Genomic DNA, 23205 nt, shown 5'->3' with positions numbered 1-23205 from the left:
ATCCAACTGCTCCGATCCGAAAAAGTGTGATGGAGGAAAACCCTATTTTTCCATCAGTCTGTGGATCGGATGGGATGAAAGCGGACTCTACGGTCCGTCTTCATCCGATCCCCCATAGAGGAGAGCGGCGCTCTGACAGGTCCGTCCCTGCAGAGTGATCAGAGATGGACCTGTCATCTGCCTGCTCAGTGCGGATCGACTGAGCAAAGGGGAGCCCGTACACGGACACGTCCGTGTGAAAGGGCCCTTAATGTATGCAAACATGTCTAAACACACCTAAGCGCTAAATGTGCCCAGCGTTCGAGTGTTCATTCATTGCAATGGACAGAATATTAATTTATTCTGGAAACTGAAAAGAAAATGAACACCCAAGCGCACTTACAAAAATGGAGCTTAGGCGCATTATTTAAAGCCGCTTTTCTACTGCCAGGAGAAAAGGAGTTTAAAAGAGACCCAGTGTGCATGGGACGCAACTTTGTTTCCTGAACAGCGTTGCCAGCCCTCCCTGCTGGTCTACAGAACTCCATCTATTACCACCTTCTTTCTGTCCTCTCCATGTGAATATGCAGATTTCTCTCCCAGAAAAACAATGCTGCTGCCTTGACTCCCAAGAGCCTGCAAACATACCGTGCAGGGAATATGCTCTTGGGGGGGGGGGGGGGGTGTAGTTCTGGGGGTAGGGCATGCTAATATTAATAGGAAATGTGATTCCGTCTGCTGCTCCTGCAAGAATTTTACCAACTTGTTGATATCACAGGGTATAATAAAAGCCATTTCCCCCTACAAGAACACAATTCTGGGACTTGATCTAGAAAGGGAGAGGGAGTTTTGGTAAAGCCTGGACACACTTTGAAGTAAAGTTGACTAATCTTTATTTGGGTGTGAAAATGTGATCAGGTAGAGAAGGGTAAACCTGTGCAAGTCATTAGGGCCTTATTTACACCGACAGACATACTTACCCATACACCCCTGCAAAGTGCCATCTTTACTCGCATTGGTTGCACAGGAGTTCTGTGCATCTGCATGGTGGCAATCCCATTCATGGCTATTGGGCAACAACACCTGTTGCCAATTGGTTGTGGGGGGTGCATGTCCCCTAACATGCACCCACACATGTGCATTTGGGGACACTCACCTGCATGACTGTGAAATTGGCACCAGTGACTGTGCCCATGCAGCTGCTGCATCCCGACAAGACATGAATAGGACTCACTACATTCAAAATGCACAGAACACCTTTGCATCTTGTGTGGGCAAAAACACCCTTCGCATGCGTGCACAAATAGATACACTCGTGCAAATGAGGAATTTGTGCTCAAAATTCCAGGTTCAGAAACGAGGTGGATAATTTTTCAGACGCCAAAATCCCCAACAGCATCTCTGTACCACCCGGGCGGAGAGGCTCCTGAATGCTCTAGATTTCTTCAGCTCCAAGGGCAAAGTGCCACCTAGATGTTTCTTAAATTGTGCAACAGTCACCAAATAGGAAAACAAATCATTTTACAAATGAATATTCTAAACCTATTTAAAAAGGCCAAGTTCCCTTTAAAATAAAATGCACGTTTTTGGAAGTAAATAAAAATAAATGTGCAATTTTTTTTTCTCAGAAGCCTGCAGAGCATTGCACCCCTGATCAATGGATTGCTGGAGGCAATGTCAGGCTCCTGCATTCTCCTACAGCTCTGAGCTTGTACCTCAATACAGGCGGTCAGTTTCAGAGCTGCAGGAAGAGTGAATGGACTAGGAGGGGCGCTCATCAGCACCCTAGAAGTCCATTGAAAACAAGCCACCTGCCGCAGCAGGAGATGGGACCTGTAAATGAATGACATAGATGTGCGGGAGGAGCTCCACACAGCTCTGCCGATTTTAAAATGTGACAATATAAATATAGGTGTAACATAAAAAGGTGAAAGTATCCTTTAAATGTACTCATATACAAGTCTGCAGTAGAGAAAATAATAAGCAATATACGATTTAAGCCCTATTAAAGTGATTTTAAGCCCCCGTTCACACCTATGCGAATTAGATTTAGCATTTCTCCGCATCCAATTCACATAGCAGGAGAATGTGACTGGCTCCCTATGAAGCCGGTTCACACATCCCCAGGGCGGCTGTGGAGCGCACTGCACAAAAACGCTGTGCATCTTTGGTTCCGTTTCAGGGCCGAATTCAAGCCACGAATCGGCCCAGATTTGTCACCGAAATGGGGAACATGGACGCACAGCGCTCCTGTGCGATCCGCAGCGTACTATAGTGTGAACTTGGGCTAAAGGTTTTTTTTGTTTGTTTGTTTTTTAACTAAACAAGTCATACTTACCTTCTCTGTGCAAGGGTTTTGCACAGAGCGGCCCCAATCCTCCTATTCTGGGGTCCCCTGGTGGCATTCCTGGCTCCTCCTCCGCATCGAGTGCCCCCATGAAGAGCAGCATTCCACGGGGGGCACCCATGTGGGAGCGCTCCAGCCAGAGTACTGCTGCTGCGTCCATTGACACAAACAAACGGCCCCGACCTTGGCTCCCTGGATTTGACTGACAGCATCGGGAGCCAATGGCTGCACTGCTATCAATCTAATGAGGACCCGAGACAGCGGCTGGAGCTGCTGGGCTCATTCTCATCGCTGGAGAGATCAGGCTCAGGTAAGTAAAAGGGGGGGGGGGGCGGGTTACTGCAGCACAAAAGGTTTTTCACCTTAATGCATGAAGGTGAAAAACAGAGACTTTACAAATCCTTTAAGCTTAAAACTACAATCAGCTTATATAAAACTTCTTTTAAAAGCATTCAAAAGGACACATTCACAAACATTTAGGGAGATCATCATAACAGAAGAAGATCGTTAAACCTAAGTGGTATATAGGGAAGAGATAGTTTCCAATACACAGCGAACATCCTGTCCAGTATAGAATAAACCTGGCACTGCCATTTTTCTGTCTCCCTTTACCTAATATGGCATCAAATAGAACAATGACATGCAGAACAAAGTCCCTCAGATGTCAATGTTCTTACTTTTTTTTTTTTAAACAAAAAGCGTGCCTTTTCGCAGATGTATTGCACTTTTTTGTTTTTGTATTATTCACGTAATATTGCATATTTCATTTTTTTTTGTGAACCTTTAAGCTCCAATAAACCTCATTCCACAATTGAATTGTGGCAGAACAAACCAGCCAAGTAATTTGGGTGTAGAAATGCCAGAAGAGCGAGGTTAGTCATTTCAGAAAAAAAAAAAAAATTAATAAAATAAATAAATAAATAAAAAGGACTAGTTAGGGTAATTATAATACAGCAGCTTTATTAAGGGGCAAGTTTTCCCAAAACCCTTGCACAGAGAAAGTAAGTATTACATGTTTGTAAAAAAAAAAAAATTCTTCTTTTAAATAATCACTTTAATAGCCCTTAAATATTAATATGAAACTGTAAATGCAGACTTTGTGTAATGGTCACCAAAAAAAATAAATAAAAAAAAAAAAAAAAAAAAGGGGAAGGAGACACAAACTTAGCTGCATAGTTGTCATAGTTCCCAAGAGATACAAGGAGGCAGGTGAGAGGTTCAACCTACCTTCACCTACAAAAACCTGAAATATCAGTCTTTAAAGAGGAATGACCCTCCACAGAAATAAGATCCGAGATCTTTAACTGTACTTGCAAACAAAACAGAGCGAGATTTGTTTCAGACAGAACAGGAAGTTACAAAACATTTGAGAATTAAAAATAGCTCACAAAGATTTGTATTTATAAACCATTTTCAACTGTGCCCAAGGCTTGGCATCGAACAGAGAGCACAGACCAGCTTCTCTCAACCAAGGTTCCTCCTGAGGTTGTAGGGGCTTCTTGAGCAATTTATGTCTGCCTCAAAAAGATAAGTAACCAGTGATACCAATTATGTTTTTGGCTATTTATAAGAGGCCATTCTTCTCTAACTTCTAATGTAAGCAGTATTCTTCTCAACCAGCCACCACCATGAAGAGGGTCGCCGTCCCAACGGACCATCACCATAAAGGGTGCACGGCCCCAACGGACCACCACCGTAAAGGGGGCTCCGCCCCCATGAAGAAGGCATCGTCCCAACACACCAAACGAGAAGGAACAATACAATTTTCACTGTCCGCATTTATTTTTCTGGTCATTGGCATTGTTTAAATTCCATTATTATTACTGAAAACGTTGTCATATAGAACAGTTCTGGGTGTAAAATATGCCAACTACGCTAATCGCTTTATTGTTATTTTATGCATACATATTAACTTACTGTCCACACTAATGTACCATGGGCTCTAGAAATAATTATTCACAGAGGTTCCCAGAGACCTGAAAGTTAATTTTAAGCTTTCCTCCATGAAAAAAAAAAAAGTTGAGAAAGGCCGACACCATTAAAGCAGTGGTCATCAACCCTGTCCTCAGGGCCCACTAACAGGCCAGGATTTATGAATTACTTTGGGGGAGATGCAGACTAGAATACTGCAAATCACTGAGCAGCAAATGTTATCACCTGTGTTGGATTTCAGTTTTCTTGCATACCCGAGGACAGGGTTGATGACCACTGCATTAAACTGAAGACATTTGACATAAGCACCATTGACTTAAAATCCCAGCATACAAAGATAATATAAGTTATCTGGATTTGGAGCTCAATGCAAATACAAAAAGTTTGCCTGGTATTTTCTCAGATTCCGCAACAAATTCACAAAGATCTTAGGCCCCTTACAGGCGCTACAGCGCTAAAAATAGCACCTGTAAAAACCGGCCCCTTTTACACTGGAGAGGTGCGCTAGCAGGACGGTGGAAAAAGTCCTGCTAGCCGCATCTTTGGAGTGGTGAACTGCTCCTACCTGTTGAAATCAATGGGGCAGCGCAGCTATACCGCCGGCAAATCAGCGCTTTTAACCCTTTTCGGCCGATAGAGGGGGTTAAAACCATCCCGCTAGCGGCCGCAGACCGCCGCTAAAACTATCGGAGCTTTACCGCCGACGCCCACACCGCCCCAATGTGAAAGGGGCCTTAGTAAGTAGTCATTGCAGTCCAGGAAAATGTACTGACAAACTATGATACAAGAAAAAAAAAAAAAGGAAAAAAGGAAGAAGGTGTATGTTTGGCTATCCAACTCCCAGACATTGTCCAGCACTAGTGCATCAGCATTGCTGACAGTGGAGGTGGGGGTTAGCTAATGGTCTAAAGAAATAGGACGGGCCAGTGGAATTTAATTGGTCATAATATGGGGGGGGGGAGATGAGGATACACTATACTATGTCAGTGTTTTGTAGAAGGTGAAACCGATATCAGGTTATAGAGTGCTAGAACTTTCAGTTTCACATGCATGCACAGAAATAATGCTTAGGCCGTTTTTACAGATGACACAGAGGTGCTAGCTATTAGACAATACAAATTTGTCACATCTTTATTCAGATAATGATGCTTAGTGAGGGAATCAGATTAGCAGGGAGCACAGAGTAGCTAGACAGTAGTTACTCCACTTTGCAGTCCTTGCAATTACACGCATTTATTACAATAAGACTTACAGGGGTTAATTTACTGAAACTGGCGAGTGCAAAATCTGGTGCAGCTGTGCATAGAAACCAATCAGCTTCTAAGTTGAGCTTGTTCAATGAAGCCTCATACACACGCTTAGATTTTCAGACAACTGAACGTCCGGTTTTTGTGACATCCTAGTCTCATGTGGAAAGTGAAGAGGTTACTCACAATACGAACATTTTCAGACGACAGAATACGTCAGAAGTGATGTATTGTGTTGAATAGTTTTGTACGTATTCTTTTGTTTCTGAGCATGCGTAGTCATGCTCTTACGATTTATTTATTTATTTTTTTGTACGAAAAACTGTACTAATGAAACAAAAATCAGATGTTGGAGTTCACATCCGACAACATTTTTATAGTCTGTGGAAAAATCGGCTGTCAAAAGCAACGTACTAATGATCTGAAAATTGTGACACAGCTCGTCTTACGAATTTTTCCATCCGCTTTTCGTATCGTGTGTACGAGCCTAAAGCTGGCCATGCAACTTTCTTATTCAATTTCCTTAAGATTTACCTTCAACTGCATAGAAGGGCCTGCCTGATTGCCCAAATTGAAAGTGTTTAGATTTGACCTCATATTATATGGTTTTGGTAAATCTATAGAAGAAAATTGTATAACGTATGGCCAGCCTTAAATCTTTGATGGAAAAAAAAAATATATAAAAAAAAATAAAAAAAATAAACCTGGAAGCTGATTTCAATGCAGAGCTGCACCAGATTATGCACACTGGTTTTATTAAATCAACCCCATTCGTTGGACATAGGATGGACCGCGGGGGACATAAGAAGTAAAGAGCGATCGGTGCTGATCCCAAACTTAGGTATGTTGGAGGCCTCAAGAGACAAAAGTGTTGCTTACTGCCAGGTATGATATACCAAAATGATATCAGATATAGAAGTCAGGAAATGGAGCTTATGTTTGGCAGGGTTAGAAAAATAAGGCAAGCATGGCAATACACTTCTTCCAGATGCTGGGTTCAGAGTAGCTACAGTAGAAAGAAGTAAAGTGGAAGAGGCCCCAGTATAGCGGGTCCAGGCTGGATAATATTCAGTCTCTTTCAGATTTAGCATTCAAAGAGGACTCAAATTTAGGGGGAAAAAAAATTAAAATAATAATAATAATAATAATAATAATAATAATATAATAATATTATATAAAACATATATATATTCTTATTCTAGAAAATAAATATTAAATGCCATCTCAGGGCAATTTTTTTCCCCCATGCAGCGGGCCTGTACTGCACTGCAAGGGTCAACTGCTATTTTTTTCTAGGAGACGAGCACAAAGGTGATACTCACCTGATCCACTGGAAAACGGCACTCCCCGCAGTCCAGAGGTAGACTATTCCTATCTATGCAGTGTGCCAACATCAGGAACAGTCCTTTTTTAAAGACCGCTGGAGCGTGGGGGGCGCTGGACCCTGGGTCTTGTGCAGGGAGGCTCGTGGATCAGGTAAGTATATCTCCACTCTTCTCTCCCCTAAAATAAAAGCAGTTAACTCATGCAGTGGAAAAAAAAAAAAAAAAAAAAGAAAAAGAAAAAAAGTTTGCCCGGAGTTCAGCTTTAACACGGCCACTATTTAATGGGCCTGTAAGGTATTTTACATTAAATCATGTTAAACGGTTTGCTGCCTCCTTGTACCTCCTCCATGAGCTCCCAAACCTATCCTTGCCCCTCCCCTCACTTCCTGTTGTAAGGAACGAGCAGCGGTCATGTGCGCTGCTCTAGGCACACTACAAATCCCATAGTACGTACCCCCTAATCCATTGTAGGAGTGAGAGGGTGGCTACGCTCCCTACTGAAGTGGGATTTCACAGGACAGTAGGAAGGAGATCATGGAATAGAGAATGAGATTAGTAGAGAACAGCAGAGTTGGAGTTGAGAGGCATGTAATAAAGTTAGCAGGGTACCCATAAACACAGTGTAAAGAGCGGGTGCCCCCCCCCCCCCCACCTTGGGGGCAACAGAAGTTTAGTGGGGAAAAGACACACAATAGTGTAGTAGCGACCAAATTATTATAGCAGAACAGCAAAAAACATGATACGGTGGTAATTAGCTTTCAAATGGATTTGGGGGGGTTCAGTGAAATGTAATGGGGCTCTGTAAATATTGTTACAGAATTTGTCAGAAGACAGCAGCAATAGGTCAATGGGATTTTGAAGTTTCCTAAAGCAGCTGTACTATAGATTAGTTAGCCATTCCACATACTGGGAGCACTTGGTTTATTACAGATTGGTCAATCAAAGGCCAGTGATAAGGGGTAGGAAAACCGTATTACAGATCAGGGGGTTCAGATACTACAAATAGTTATTTATTGAACTGCAATAGAGATCAGAGCTAGTGATCGCTCTACAGGGGAAGCTGGCTGTGCTACAGACTGGAAACAGGAAAACCCCTTTGGGGAGATTTGTTGGGCAAACACTACACTACATATCAGGGATTCATTGAACCCCATAGAAGGTATTTGAGGTCTTTACTACAGATTAAGGACCGGGCAAACTTTGTTGGCAATTTTTCCTTTTTTAGGCTGTGCGGTTCAGAGAACCACACAGGGAATATTAGCGATCTGGAGGCCCCAATATGAGAGATTAGTGGGCTTTACGAAAGAATACGGGTTTGGAAGGCGCCACTAGAGTTGGTGGTGAACTGTACTGCAGATCAGGGGTATTGGAGAATCCCATGAGGAGTAGGATAGGGCTGTACTAGAGGCAGGATTTTTCTTGGAGTTTGGGGGGAATAAATAGGCTGGACTGAAGTTAAGGGGTTCAGAGGATCCCATAAAGGGTGTTAATTGATTGTCCTAAAATGAAATACGGATATGCACCAAAGATAATGGGTTTGGAGGACCCCACAAAGAGACTACTAGACATAAAGGGGTTAAGAGGTCTCCAAAAGGAGATATGAAAAACTTTACTAGACATAAGGGTTTGGAGAACCCCATAAAGCAACTACACTTGAGATAATGGGTTAAGAGAATCTCATAGAGTGTATAAATAAAATGTACTAGTGACAAGGGGTTTGGAGGACCCCATAGGAGGTATAAAGGCACTGTACAAGAGATAAGAGGTTTGGAGGCTCCCATAAGAGGTGTAAACGAATACTAGTAAGACAGTAGTCCGGAAGACCCCATAGGTTGGATAAAGGGGTGTACTAGTGATAAGAGGTTTGGAGGAACCCATGGGGGTCTAAAGAGAATGTACTAAGGATAAGGGGTTCGGAGGACTCCATTGGGGGTATAAACGGACTGTACTAGGAACAAAGGGTTCGGAAGACCCCATAGGAGGTATAAAGGGACTCTAATTGAGATAAAGGATTGATAAAACCCCATAGGAAGTATTAAAGGGCAAGGGCCCACATAAAAAGGTATATATGGACTGTACTAGGGATAAGGGGTTCAGAGGACCCCACAGGAGTTATGACAAGGGACTGTACTAGGGATAAGGAGTTTGGAAGACCTCCAAGGAGGTATAAAGGGACTGTACTAGAGGACCTCCAAGAAGGTATAAAGGGACTGTACTAGGGATAAGGAGTTTGGAGGACCTCCAAGGAGGTATAAAGGTACTGTACTAGAGGACCTCCAAGAAGGTATAAAGGGACTGTACTAGGGATAAGGACTGTACTAGAGGACCTCCAAGAAGGTATAAAGGGACTGTACTAGGGATAAGGACTGTACTAGAGGACCTCCAAGAAGGTATAAAGGGACTGTACTAGGGATGAGGAGTTTGGAGGACCTCCAAGGAGGTATAAAGGGACTGTATTTGAGATAAGGACAGTATTAGAGGACCTCCCAGAAGGTATGAAAGGCACTGTACTAGGGATAAGGCATTCGGAGGACCCCCAAGGAGGTATAAAAGGGACGGTGCTAGAGATGAGAAGTTTCACGGATCCCATAGAAGTTATAAAGAAATGTACTAGGGCTAGAAGGACCCCACAGGAGTTTAAAAAAAAGAGGGTTACTAGGGAGAAGGGATTAGGACCAACCCATAGGAGGTATATAGGACCTGTTCTAGGGATAGGGGTTCGGGGGGACACTGTAGGAGGTACAAAAAGCATGTATTAGGGATAAGGGGTTCAGAGGACCCCCATAGAATGTATATAGGGACTGTTCAAGAGATAAAAGGTTTGAGGGACCACATAGAATGTATAAAGGGCCTGCACCAGGTATAAGGCATTCTGAGGAAGCCATAGGAGGTATAAAAGGCCTGAACTAGGGATTAGAGCTTCAAGGAACCCCACAGGGAGGTATAAAGGGCCTTAATTGGGGGTAGGATTCCGGGGAACCCACAGCAGGTATAAAGGGTCTGTACCAGGGATGAGGGGTTTGGGGAACACAGCAGGCAGTATAAAGGATAAGGTTTGGGGGACCCCACAGGAAGTATAAAGGGCCTTTATTAGGGACAAGGTTCAGGGGACCCCTTAAGTAGTATAAATGGCCTGTACTAAGGATAGGGGGTTCAGGAGATCCCATAGGAGGTATAATGGGGTTTGGGGGCCCCTCTGTAACAGTTGTAAAGCAGTTTCAAAAACATCACTAGGCCTGTAGTGGGCTCTCCCCGGGTGAGGGGCAACACAGGTCCCAGGTTGCTCTCCCTCGGGGGAAGGGGCACTACAAGTCCCAGGTCCCCCGTCTCTCACCCTGGGGGAGGGGGCACTACAAGTCCCAGGTCCCCCGTCTCTCACCCTTGGGGAGGGGGCACCACAAGTCCCAGGTCCACCCCCCCCCGGACTCTCACCCTGGGGGAGGGGGCACCACAGGTCCCCCCCCCCCCCCCCGACTCTCACCCTTGGGGAGGGGGCACTACAAGTCCCAGGTCACCCCCGACTCTCACCCTTGGGGAGGGGGCACTACAAGTCCCAGGTCACCCCCGACTCTCACCCTTGGGGAGGGGGCACTACAAGTCCCAGGTCACCCCCGACTCTCACCCTTGGGGAGGGGGCACTACAAGTCCCAGGTCACCCCCGACTCTCACCCTTGGGGAGGGGGCACTACAAGTCCCAGGTCCCCCGTCTCTCACCTTTGGGGAGGGGTACTACAAGTCCCAGGTCCCCCGTCTCTCACCTTTGGGGAGGGGTACTACAAGTCCCAGGCTTCCCAGCCCCCCATAGAGTGTAGTGTGGGCCCCACCCTGCCCGCTCACCCAGCAGCAGTAGCCGGTGTGTGGCCCGGTACACCTGCTTGTCCTTCTGCAGCTGCTTCTCGATCTTCTTGTTGGCCTCCCGCTGCTGCTTCTCCTCATTGCGCTGGTCCTCCGTCTTACTGTTCCCCAGACAGCCCATCCTTCTTCTCCTCCTCGGGCTGCCAGCCGCCTCTATACAAACACTCCTTCCGAGTCACGGCCTGCACCGAGCTCTCCGCCCCGACTCTGACCGCTCACTGACACCCGCGGGCCGGCCTGGCTGCTAAGGAAACACCGCAGCCACCGGAGGAGGCAAAACAAACAACTAGGCCGCGGCCCTTGAAAATAGAGGGGGTGGGGGGGGAGGGGTATGCTCCTTTAAATAAAATAGAAAAATCAGAAAAGGTGAGTCCCGATCCGAGCAAAGGCCCCTTTAATTGTCAGTCATGAATGGTAGCGGTGAGGGGGTCACACGCCCCCCAAATCACACATGAGCCCCCCGAAGTGATGAGAGATGTCAGGCTGCCTCCCCCTCTCTTCCTGTCTTAAAATGGTGGCCTGCGATCTCCTCTCCGTACTGGGGGGGCGCCTCGATCTTCGTCGGCCGACCAGATTTGGGGGGACGGCGGGTGGAAGATGGGGTGTCGGGAGGTTCTGGGAAGAGGGGGCGGCACCGAGCGGGTTAATCAATCGAGGGACCCCCAAAAATGAGGAGCCCCGGAGCCCCCTGGTGGCCGTGCGATCATCAGAAAGGATTGCGGGGTGTCGGGGGTATCAGGTCCTGATTATTGGGGTGTCCTCCGGGGTCCAGGCCCCCCTTCCTGCCGATGTCTGGTCCTCCCCCCTGAGGAGGGGAAGCGGGGTCCCTGGGGGGAGGGGATGTCGGGGTCCCCAGTCCCTGTCCGGTAAAGGAGGACTGACCGCCGCCGCTGAGTCCTCTCCTTCTCCGCCTTCTCCTTCTTCTTCTTCTTCTTGCAGTATTTTCCTCTATTTCTCACGGCTGGGAAATGAGGGCTGAGACTGGGGTGGGGCGGAGAGAACCGAGAGCACTCTGGGAGAGACACACATGATGAGCGACGTCAGGAGGGACCGACACACCGAGCCACCTACCGGGGGGACCCGACACACACCCCGAGCCACCTACCGGGGGGACCCGACACATATACCGAGCCACCTACCGGGGGGACCCGACACATATACCGAGCCACCTACCGGGGGGACCCGACACATATACCGAGCTACCTACCGGGGGGACCCGACACCTATACCGAGCTACCTACCGGGGGACCCGACACCTATACCGAGCCACCTACCGGGGGGACCCGACACACATCCCGAGCCACCTACCAGGGGCACCCGACACATATACCGAGCCACCTACCGGGGGACCCGACTTATATACCGAGCTACCTACCGGGGGGACCCGACACCTATACCAAGCCACCTACCGGGGGGAACCGACACATATACCGAGCCACCTACCGGGGGGACCACCGAGCCACCTACTGGGGGGACCCGACACATATATACCGAGCCACCTACCGGGGGGACCCGACACATATACCGAGCCACCTACCGGGGGGACCCGACACCTATACCGAGCCACCTACCGGGGGACCCGACACCTATACCGAGCCACCTACCGGGGGGACCCGACACCTATACCGAGCCACCTACCGGGGGGACCCGACACCTATACCGAGCTACCTACCGGGGGGACCCGACACCTATACCGAGCCACCTACCGGGGGGACCCGACACACACCCCGAGCCACCTACCAGGGGCACCCGACACATATACCGAGCCACCTACCGGGGGGACCCGACACATATACCGAGCTACCTACCGGGGGGACCCGACACCTATACCGAGCTACCTACCGAGGGGACCCGACACCTATACCGAGCCACCTACCGGGGGCACCCGACACACACCCCGAGCCACCTACCAGGTGCACCCGACACATATACCGAGCCACCTACCGGGGGACCCGACATATATACCGAGCTACCTACCGGGGGGACCACCGAGCCACCTACTGGGGGGACCCGACACATATATACCGAGCCACCTACTGGGGGGACCCGACACATATATACCGAGCCACCTACCGGGGGGACCCGACACATATACCGAGCCACCTACCGGGGGGACCCGACACATATACCGAGCCACCTACCGGGGGGACCCGACACATATACCGAGCCACCTACCGGGGGGGACCCGACACATATACCGAGCCACCTACCGGGGGGACCCGACACACACCGAGCCACCCACCGGGGGGACCCAACACATATACCGAGCCACCTACTGGGGGGACCCGACACATGTACCGAGCCACCTACCGGGGGACCCAACACACACCCCGAGCCACCTACCGGGGGACCCAACACACGCCCTGAGCCACCTACCGGGGGGACCCGACACACCCCGAGCCACCCACCGGGGGGACCCGACACAAATCCCAAGCCACCTACCGGGGGGACCCGACACACACCCCGAGGCTCCTACCGGGGGCACCCGACACACACCCCGAGCCACCTACCCGGGGGACCCGACAGACATACCGAGCCACCTACCGGGGGGACCCGACAGACATTACGAGCCACCTACCGGGGGGACCCGACAGACATACCGAGCCACCTACCGGGGGGGCCCCACAGACATACCGAGCCACCTACCGGGGGGACCCGACAGACATACCGAGCCACCCACCAGGGGGACCCCACACATATACCGAGCCACCCACCGGGGGGGACCCGACACATATACCGAGCCACCTACCGGGGGGGACCCGACACACACCGAGCCACCTACCGGGGGCACTCGACACATATACCGAGCCACCCACCGGGAGGACCCAACACACACCCCGAGCCACCTACCGGGGGGACCCGACACACACCCCGAGCCACCCACCGGGGGGACTCGACACAAACCCCCGAGCCACCTACCGGGGGGACCCGACACACACCCCGAGCCACCTACCGGGGGGACCCGACACATATACCGAGCCACCTACCGGGGGGACCCGACACATATGCCGAGCCACCTACCGGGGGGACCCGACACATATACCGAGCCACCTACCGGGGGGACCCGACACATATACCGAGCCACCTACCGGGGGGACCCAACACACACCCCGAGCCACCTACCGGGGGACCCAACACACGCCCCGAGCCACCTACCGGTGGACCCAACACACGCCCCGAGCCACCTACCGGGGGGACCCGACACACCCCGAGCCACCCACCGGGGGGACCCGACACACATCCCAAGCCACCTACCGGGGGACCCGACACACACCCCGAGCCACCTACCGGGGGGACCCGACACACACCCCGAGGCTCCTACCGGGGGGACCCGACACACACCCCGAGCCACCTATAGGGGGACCCGACACACACACCGAGCCACCTACCGGGGGGACCCGACAGACATACCGAGCCACCTACCGGGGGGGCCCCAACAGACATACCGAGCCACCTACCGGGGGGACCCGACAGACATACCGAGCCACCCACCAAGGGGAACCGAAACATATACCGAGCCACCCACCGGGGGACCCGACGCATATACCGAGCCACCTACCGGGGGGGACCCGACACACATCGAGCCACCTACCGGGGGCACCTGACACATATACCGAGCCACCCACCGGGAGGACCCAACACACACCCTGAGCCACCTACCGAGGGGACCCGACACACACCGAGCCACCTACCGGGGGGACCCGACACATCTACAGAGCCACCTGCCGAGTGGGGGACCCCGACACACACCGAGCCACCTGCCGAGTGGGGGACCCGACACACCGAGCCACCTGCCGAGTGGGGGACCCGACACACACCGTGCCACCTACCGAGTGGGGGACCCGACACACACCGTGCCACCTACCGAGTGGGGGACCCGACACACACCGAGCCACCTACCGGGGGATACCCGACGCACACCGATCCACCTACCGGGGGGGGGGGGGGGGGGGGACCGGACACACACGATCCACCTACCGGGGGGACCGGACACACACACAAGCCACCTACCGGGGGGGACCGGACACACACGAGCCACCTACCGGGGGGACCGGACACGCACACGAGCCACCTACCGGGGGGACCGGACACACACACACGAGCCACCTACCGGGGGGGACCGGACACACACGAGCCACCTACCGGGGGGGGACCGGACACACACGAGCCACCTACCGGGGGGGACCGGACACACACGAGCCACCTACCGGGGGGGACCGGACACACACGAGCCACCTACCGGGGGGGACCGGACACACACGAGCCACCTACCGGGGGAAACTGGACACACACCGAGCCACCTACCGGGGGGAACCGGACACACCGAGCCACCTACCGGGGGGGGGGACCAGGCTGCAGATCAGATAACTGCTGTCGCTGCCCCTTTTAGGGACATTCACCCTCTCTATTGGTTATGTTTGCTGTTATCACTAAAAATGAAATTCAAAGAATGTCCAGAATTTTGGGTTGTGACCAGAACAGCAATAGAGAGAAAATCTTCCAAAGGGTGCACTAGTTTTGGTGACCCTATAACTTCCTGTTTTGGCTATGGGCACAGGAATTTTAGGGAAATCTCCCTACTGGGACATAGAACAAAATGACTTCTTGTGTGCTGGTGATATATGTATCATATTATGGGATTGATTCCATATTTAGCAGAAAGTTCTCTTAATTTGGATCTGCTGTGGCTTGCATACATGCAGACCCCATAATATAAACACAGAGCCCCCCTAGTAAAAGTGATGTGGACCTGGCTACAGGTTCACACTGCATCGGAGTTGGAAAAGTAAAGAAATACTTCCTGAAGGCCTAGGCCATTTAATTGTCTGTAGAGCATTTGGTGAGAGCTTTTCTGACCTTTGGCAAAGCCTACCAACACTCGCCAACAAAGGGGGTGATGTAAAATTTACTCTCTCATCCCTTCATCTTCCAGAAAGTGTAAAGTCAAGCAACCCAAGCTACAGGAAAGGGCTGTGTGTTGGAGTCCAATAATGCTAGTGCCATGTAGAGGGTCTACTCCCATGGAGACCTCCAAGTCTGTTATTGCAACAAAAGACTTTTCAAAGCTATCACAATGCCTGTTGGCACACTGTGCTTTATAAGCATTGGACTAGGGTTCTGATTGGCTTCTGGTCGACTCCAACTATTTCTCAAGGAATGTTGCAGATCTTGTTTTTTATTTAGGATGGACTCATGAGGGAGTTGGGTGCAGAATATCATCCAGCTCCCGTGTTGCTGGAGCAGCAGTCCACCTGCATTCCAACCACTCCCACAGAGGTCAGAACCTCCTGCCCTTTCAGCCTTCACCAAAGACTTTTTGCCGCAGAACTGCTTAGAAAACAAATAAATACATTTGGCTTGTGAGCTCGTCCTTATACATCTGTAGCAGGCTGAGCCTCCAGAAAGCAGGCACAGAGACCCCATAATAGACTTACACCCCCTAATCGCAGTAAGGAGATATGGCCCACCCTCAGAGCATTGAGCTTTAATGATGAGGAAACTCTGACTGTGAATACCTACAGTATACAAATATACCTAATGACTCAACATAGACAGTGGGATTGATTTACGAAGACTGGAGAGTGCAAAATCTGGTGCAGCTATCTATACATTGTAACCAATCAGCTAACTTCAGCTTGTTCAGTTAAAGCGGAGTTCCACCCATTTAAAAGTCAGCAGCTTCAAAAAGTGTAGCTGCTGACTTTTAATAATCTGCACCTGTCCTGCGGTCCAGCGATATGGCCGCCTGAAGCCCCGCTTCTCTCCCCCCTCCTCTCTGCGGCGCCGGTATTGCAAGTGTGGACGCCCGGCTGTGGCTTCAAAGCAGGGCGCGTTATGAATGGCCGGGCAATCTTCTGGGACCTGTGACTTGTCCCAGAAAATTGGAGGGGGGGGAGAAGTGAACTTCCTTCCGGTGCCAGGAGAGGAAGTGGGAGCTGGGTACCTGTGAAAACTGGGTACCTGCTCCCCCCCCCCCCCAAAAAATGACATGCCAAATGTGGCATGTCAGGGGATCACGAACACTTAAAGCGGAAGTTCAATTTTTGGGTGGAACTCCACTTTAAGCTTTGACGAAACTAGAAACTGATTGATTTCTCTTCAGAGCTGTACCAGATTTTGCACTCTCCAGATTTGATAAATGAACCCCAATGTGTTTGGGAAAGGTAACCCCCCCCCCCCCACACACACATTGGGGTTCCAACTTCATTCTAAAGTATATCTAAAGTCAACTTTATTTAGTGTTGGACAGAGTAGGGAATGGATAAAACTTTATTTTTTATTATTTTTTTTGCTGCTATATGGGCATTATAGGAGATGACCTTAAAGCGGAGTTCCACCCAAAGATTGAACTTCCGCTCTTCTGGGTCACTTTTGTCTAATACAGGTATTTTGCTCCCAATTTCGGGCATAGATACCCAAGCCACACCCGGGTATCTACACCGCTACCCCCACACGGGTCTCAGAAAACAGCAGGGACCAGTGGCATAGCACAGCATGAGTCGCGCATGCGCAGTAGGGATCCAGTAAGTGCAGCTGCAGTATTTGTAGCTGATGACTTAAAAAAAAAAAAAAAGACGGAACTCCGCTTTAAATTGATTGTAAGGGCACATTTTTTTAAAAATGTTTTCATTAAAATAACGAACCTGATATACTTACCTGCTCTGTGTAATGGTTTTGTGCAGAGCAGCCCTAATATTCCTCTTCTCGGATCTCCCGCTGGCACTATGGTCCAACCCTCACCGAGTGCTCACATAGCAAACCACTTGTTATGGGGGCACTCATGCCTCCTAGCTCCCACTGCTGCCTTTTGGCCCAGCCCAGCTCTCCCTCCTCACTGGCTGTGATTGACAGCGGCAGGAGTCAATGGCTCCCACTGCTGTGTCTCTGCCAATGAGGAGAGAGCGTCTGCTCTCATGTACACCACTGAATCAGATCAGGGTCAGGTAATTATTGGGGGGGGGAGGGGGGCTGCTTGCAGAAGGTTTTGTTTTTACCTTTTTACTTCATGCATAGAATGCATGAAGGTTAAAAACCTTCCCGACTTTAGAACCACTTGCTGTCTAACCACACAAGTGTAAGTAAGATTAAGGCCTCCTCACCGCCTGTTTTAACCACCCAATTACCAGGCAACCACAGCGCAACGCATTTTCACTGGAATTAGAACTTTCGCAGTCACAAACGTTCATGCTTTTAAATGAGTATGTTTGGTATGGCAGTGTATAAAAGAACAATACAAATAAAGATTTGTGTATGCTGTTTTTCAAAACTGGATTTATAAGTACAGTCTAGTATATCCACTACCAGGGCCGGGACATGGGGTGGGCAGGAGGGCCCTGGTGCACTGGGCCCTGTGGAATCATGTGAGGTGGGAGGGTTGCGTGAGGACATTGGAGGGGAGGCGATTTGCATTGGAAGGGGGAATTTGGGGGGCGGAAGGCAGTATAAATTGCTTTAGGAAGTGAAACCTGGAGTGGGGGTACTAGGAGTGGTGATTTAGGGGTATTGTGCTAGAAAAGGTGATATTGGGGGGGAGTGGACTTTTTATTTGGGCGGGCGGGATTTGTGGTAATAGGTATTATGGGGGAATTTGTACTGGGGGGGGGTGGGGGGAGATTGGGAGTAGGGGAAAAGGATGTATACTCGGAGGGAACATTTTAATGGTAACGGATTTATGCTAGGAGGGGTGATTTTCTTTTTTTGGGGGTGGGGGGGCAAGGATTTGTTTTGGGTGGAGGGGGTATTAATGCTTAGGAGGTAATCATGCAGATTAGTGCTCAGTTTTGTTGGGGGGGGGATTTTTGCTGGCACATAATGCTCATACATCTTGGGGGGGGGGAGGCATGTTCACCTTGGGGTTTAGATGACCTTCTCCCGGCATTATCCACTACAACCCCATTGTCTGATGAATATATGATCTATTTATAAATATACTTCTAAAGGTGCAATAAACCTATAAATGTAAATAAACTGCATTACTTGCGTTGATTTCAAAAGAAACCTGTTTAATACATCTGCGACTCAATTCAAATAACACATCTGGATGAAATCTTTAGGTCCTTCAAATGAAATTAGTCAACAATTGCATCATTGACTGCTGTGACCAAAGATTTTTGAGAAATTAGTATGAACATTCAAATGAAAATCTAAGCGACAAGTTTGTGCTTCTGATACCTAAGGACCTAAAGGTTGTAAGCTCTAATGAGCAGGGCCCTCTGATCCCTCCTGTATTGAATTGCATTGTAATTGTACTGTCTTTCCCGGTGTTGTAAAGCGCTGCACAACTGTTGGCGCTATATAAATCCTGTATTATAATAATAAAGGAAAATTGTACTGAGGAAGGCTGCCATTGCTGACCTCTCATCCTTAAACACATCACTCTGATCCAATGGCATCAATATTTTTTCTTTTTTTTGTTCTTTTTACTGATCTGGAAAAAGTATGCAGATCACGAAGCTCACACTTCAATCTTGATTTGCATTCTTGTTTCAGGTAACCATTTACAGTAAAGCATAAAAGAGCATATAAAAGGGTTAATGGCAGCCGAAAAAACTGGATGAATGTATTGGCAGCTCATTTACAGGCATTATTTAACAAACCGATACGTAGGACCCCGGGAGGCCTCTCACTGTAATTGGCAGGTAAATTGTTCTAAGCACAGCCCCAAGCGGAATTATGTAACCACCAGGTGTGTCAGCAAAAGCCCACAGGACAGGCGGCTCTCAAAGCTCAGGGATTACCTCAAAGCTCATGTGAGCGAGGCCTGTTACTTTCCATCCGTATGGCAAACACCACAGCAAGTGGCTTTGGGATTTCTGTTTGAGGTCGTTTGGGAGGAAACTGTAACCAAGCTCCTAAACAATAATTGATAAAATGCAAATGGTCCCCATGGATGGCGGCTTGTTTGACTAATGGCTCATTTGCAGAACTTTCCTTGGTTCCTCCTGGGTCACAGAATGGATGAGAATGATAGCAATGCACATGGGATGCCAGTCTACCTACCTCAATTATAACTAACTACAGACAAAACAGAGGCTTCTCTATAAGAGTAGAGACGTCTGCCCTGCCAACCATTAACTGCATTCAGAATTTTATTCAGAAAACTAAATGTTTTGCGGCCGTTGAGTGCCCAAATATGTTAAACAAAAAAACATTTTACTGCTAAACTAGGGTAAGGCCTGGTTCACACTATTGTGGGTCTGTGGGCAGCTTTTGCTTGGGCATGGCAACCCATTGATTTGAATGGGCTGCTGTGCCTGCGTTTCATGAAGGAAAAAGGTTCCTGCACCATTCTCAAAACACAGCGGCCAAGATATCTCATTGTGCTTTTGCACCACGTGATTTCCCAGAAGTTCCCACACCTGTATTGTCAGGTGCACAGGGGTACCATTTGGCTGCAGGTGCAATTAATTCCCACAACTACCCGCAATAGTGTGAATCAGGTCTCTGGTATACTTGAGAGTTCAAAGTGGTTGTAATCCCTTACAAACCACTTTGACCTACAGGTAAGCCTAGATTAAGGCTTACCTGTAGGTCCAAGAAATATCTCCTAAACCTATACGGTTTAGGAGATATTTGCCAAAAGACAGGCACCGCTGTCTACAGCGCATGCGCCGTACACAGCGGCACGCAGGCGCACTGAGCGAGCCGCTGTTAACGGCGATGTGGCGGCTCCTGTGCGCACGCGTGGGAGTGACGTCATCGCGGCTCCATCAAATGACAGCACTGGAGCAGCGAGACCCACCAAGAAGATGGAGGCTCTGTACACAAGGGGACAGCGGTGACTTCGCTGGCTCCTGTGTCAGGTAAGTGACACATAATGGACTACTATGTGATGCATAGTAGTCTATTATGCTTTACCTTTGCAGGGAATCAAAGAGGAAGTAAACCCATCAGGGTTTACTTCCTCTTCAAGGTTCTGTATTTTTTTTTTTTTGTCTGTAACTCACCAAATTGGTAAGATTTTCCCTCACTTCCTGTTCCTAGGACATCCATGCACGTGTAGCGCACCCCCTAAGGAGCTGCAGTTAAACTGGGATCCCCCACCCTACACAGCCAGGCACACCGAATTTTAAGAGACACTCTGGAGACAGAGAACAGTTTGTGACTTTGTTTTTTATTTATCCACCCGGCTGACTCTCAGGAGATCTCCCGGACGTGCTGACCTGTTCCTGCTGTCCCTTCTACTTGCTCCCATGTCTCCAGGAAGGGCTTCCTCCGTGTGTTATGGCAGGATCCTTCCAGCACCCGAGCGCTGGCCCAAGGTCACCCCCCCCTCCCAGACTAGGAAGCACCCTTGAGGGCCACCGACAGACGCCTAAGCACTCCATCTCCATTTTCCACCCGACTCCCCCTGCTGTCATGACTTTTATTTTTTTTTACAGGACTCCTTTTTTCATTTTTCTCCCTCTCATTTACATGCAGACCACACTGTCAAATAAAAAGGGACAGTCACAGGGGTAAGGACAAACTATTATACGGCTAAATTTAATTCAGGTTGTTTGAGGCCGGGTTCACACTGCTGTGATGACAGACATTGCATGTGATTCGCACCGCACTGCTGTGTAGATCACATGCAATGTCTGTGCGATGCAAATTTGGCCATACAGTTTGTATGGCTGAATTTGCATCCGATTCGGCACCAAAGTCGTACAGGACCCTTTTTTATTTATTTTTTTCTGCACCAGAATCGGATCACATGGGTGTTCACAACCATGTGATCCGATTCCTGTTCGAATTGACAGTTCGCACTACACTATGCGAACCGATCTGGGGATGTCATTAATTTTGTATTGCCATCCAGAGCGGTTGGCATAGGGCAGTGTGAACTGCCTGTGAGTTGTATGCAACGCGGGAACCCATACTGGATTCGCACGGGTTCTCGCATCGCAGCAGTGTGAACCGAGCCTAAAGAAGTAAAACCTGTTGTAACTGCTTAAAAGATGTTAGCTGGAGTTCGGCATTCATTTGTTTGCTGCTTATTTAAAGTGGTTGTAAACCCTTAAAAACCACTTTGACCTACAGGTAAGCCTAGATTAAGGCTCACCTGTAGGTCCAAGAAATATCTCCTAAACCTACACGGTTTAGGAGATATTTACAAAAAGACAGCCACCGCTATCTAAGGCGCATGCGCCGTAGACAGCAGCCCGCAGGCGCACTGGGCAGGCTGCAGATCGCGGCAATATGCCGCGAGTGTCGGCTCCCGTGCGCATGCGTGGGAGTGACGTCATCGCTGCTCTGGCGAATCACAGCACCGGAGCAGCGAGACCCGGAAGTCACTCTGGGATCAATGGCAGCGGCGGACATGAAGACAGAGGACCACTTTGGGGGCTTCGTTCTCAGGTAAGTTATTCATAATGCATACTAGCTCATTATGCCTTTGCCTTGCAGGTTGCTTTTTTTTTTTTTCCCCCATGGGTTTACAACCACTTTAAAGTCCATCTAAAATTACGTGTCCATTTAAAATTGCCCTGTCCACAGGGTAACAAAGCTGCAGTGATTAAGAATGAACTGTTCTATTGGCATGGTTAACACATAGCAAGACTATGCTAAGGGTGGGGGTGAAGAAAAACAAAAATGTATGTGGTGGTTATGCTGTGTGCATGTATAATGTTTGCTATTGGCCATAGTTCTACTTTAAAGGATAAGTTCACCTTTAGTAACATGTCACATGTTACACCTATATTCAGGGTGTAACATGTTACAGATGCACTGGCCCCCGCATAACCACCCCCCCCCCCCCATTTTACAGCGACCAGGGGATCTCCTGTTATCTGCCCGGCCGCGTCATTCATTCACTGTGAATGTGAAAACTACAAGTACCGACAGCCTTTGTGGCTGTCGGCTTGTAGTTCTCAATGAATTACCAGGGCACTGTTGAGCACTCTAGTAGTTCATTGAGTTTACCTGTCAGAGTGTAACTGCCTGCCCATATCCAAGGTAGGGGCAGACAGATAAATGAACAGTCTGTAGGACCATGGCATTACACCCATGATCTGCTGATTGGCTGATTGTGGGTGTAATGCTTTATAGACTCCTAACAAAACAAAATACCTACAAAAATGTGCATTTATTGTTTTTTTTGTAAAGGTGAACGTATCCTTTAAAGGCTTCCTGCTCCAGCCCCCAGTGCAAAAACCATACCAGAATGACTGGACTGGCCAATGCAATATATCCTGTAAGGCCCACAGTGTCATGACTCCAGATATTAGCATGAATCCTGCTGTGATTAGGATTATGGGGGAGGAAAAGTAAATTTAGCGTATAGTTGATTATACTGACAGCAATGAAGTGAATACATGTAATGATGATGGAATAAATACATAAACATTAGGTAAAAATGACTAATTAGCAGTGGGGGGGTGCAAACACCCGGCCCCCCCCCCCCGGTCAGTCAGTCAGTCATCAAGCCTGGCCCTTACTAGGTTGCAGGCAGGTTGCAGGCTGCTACTGGCGGCAGGCAGAGGTTCCTGTATCCTCTCCTCTTCTGCATCACGGCAGCTTCAGCCGTGCGTCTCCTCCT

General features: G+C 49.1%; 1 protein-coding gene across 3 annotated transcripts in view; it reads right to left on the bottom strand.

Moving 5' to 3' along the window:
• GNAS (GNAS complex locus) overlaps window positions 1–23205 on the bottom strand; it is a 223367-nt gene that overhangs the window by 106800 nt on the left and 93362 nt on the right. Inside the window, exon 1 of one of the 3 annotated variants that reach the window (XM_077460242.1) lies at window positions 10668–11669. The exons of the other annotated variants lie outside the window; for them this stretch is intronic. Coding sequence (XP_077316368.1) covers window positions 10668–10806 — 139 coding nt within the window. The 5' untranslated portion in view covers window positions 10807–11669. Of the gene's footprint in view, window positions 1–10667; window positions 11670–23205 lie in introns of those variants that run through there. 3 annotated transcript variants of the gene reach the window in all.

The sequence above is a fragment of the Lithobates pipiens genome, unplaced genomic scaffold (genome assembly GCF_037356315.1).
Source record: "Lithobates pipiens isolate NorthernLeopardFrog02 unplaced genomic scaffold, aLitPip1_a1.2 Scaffold_28, whole genome shotgun sequence".
In the NCBI taxonomy this organism is placed as follows: Eukaryota; Metazoa; Chordata; class Amphibia; order Anura; family Ranidae; genus Lithobates; species Lithobates pipiens.
This window is presented reverse-complemented; position numbering and strand designations above follow the sequence as displayed.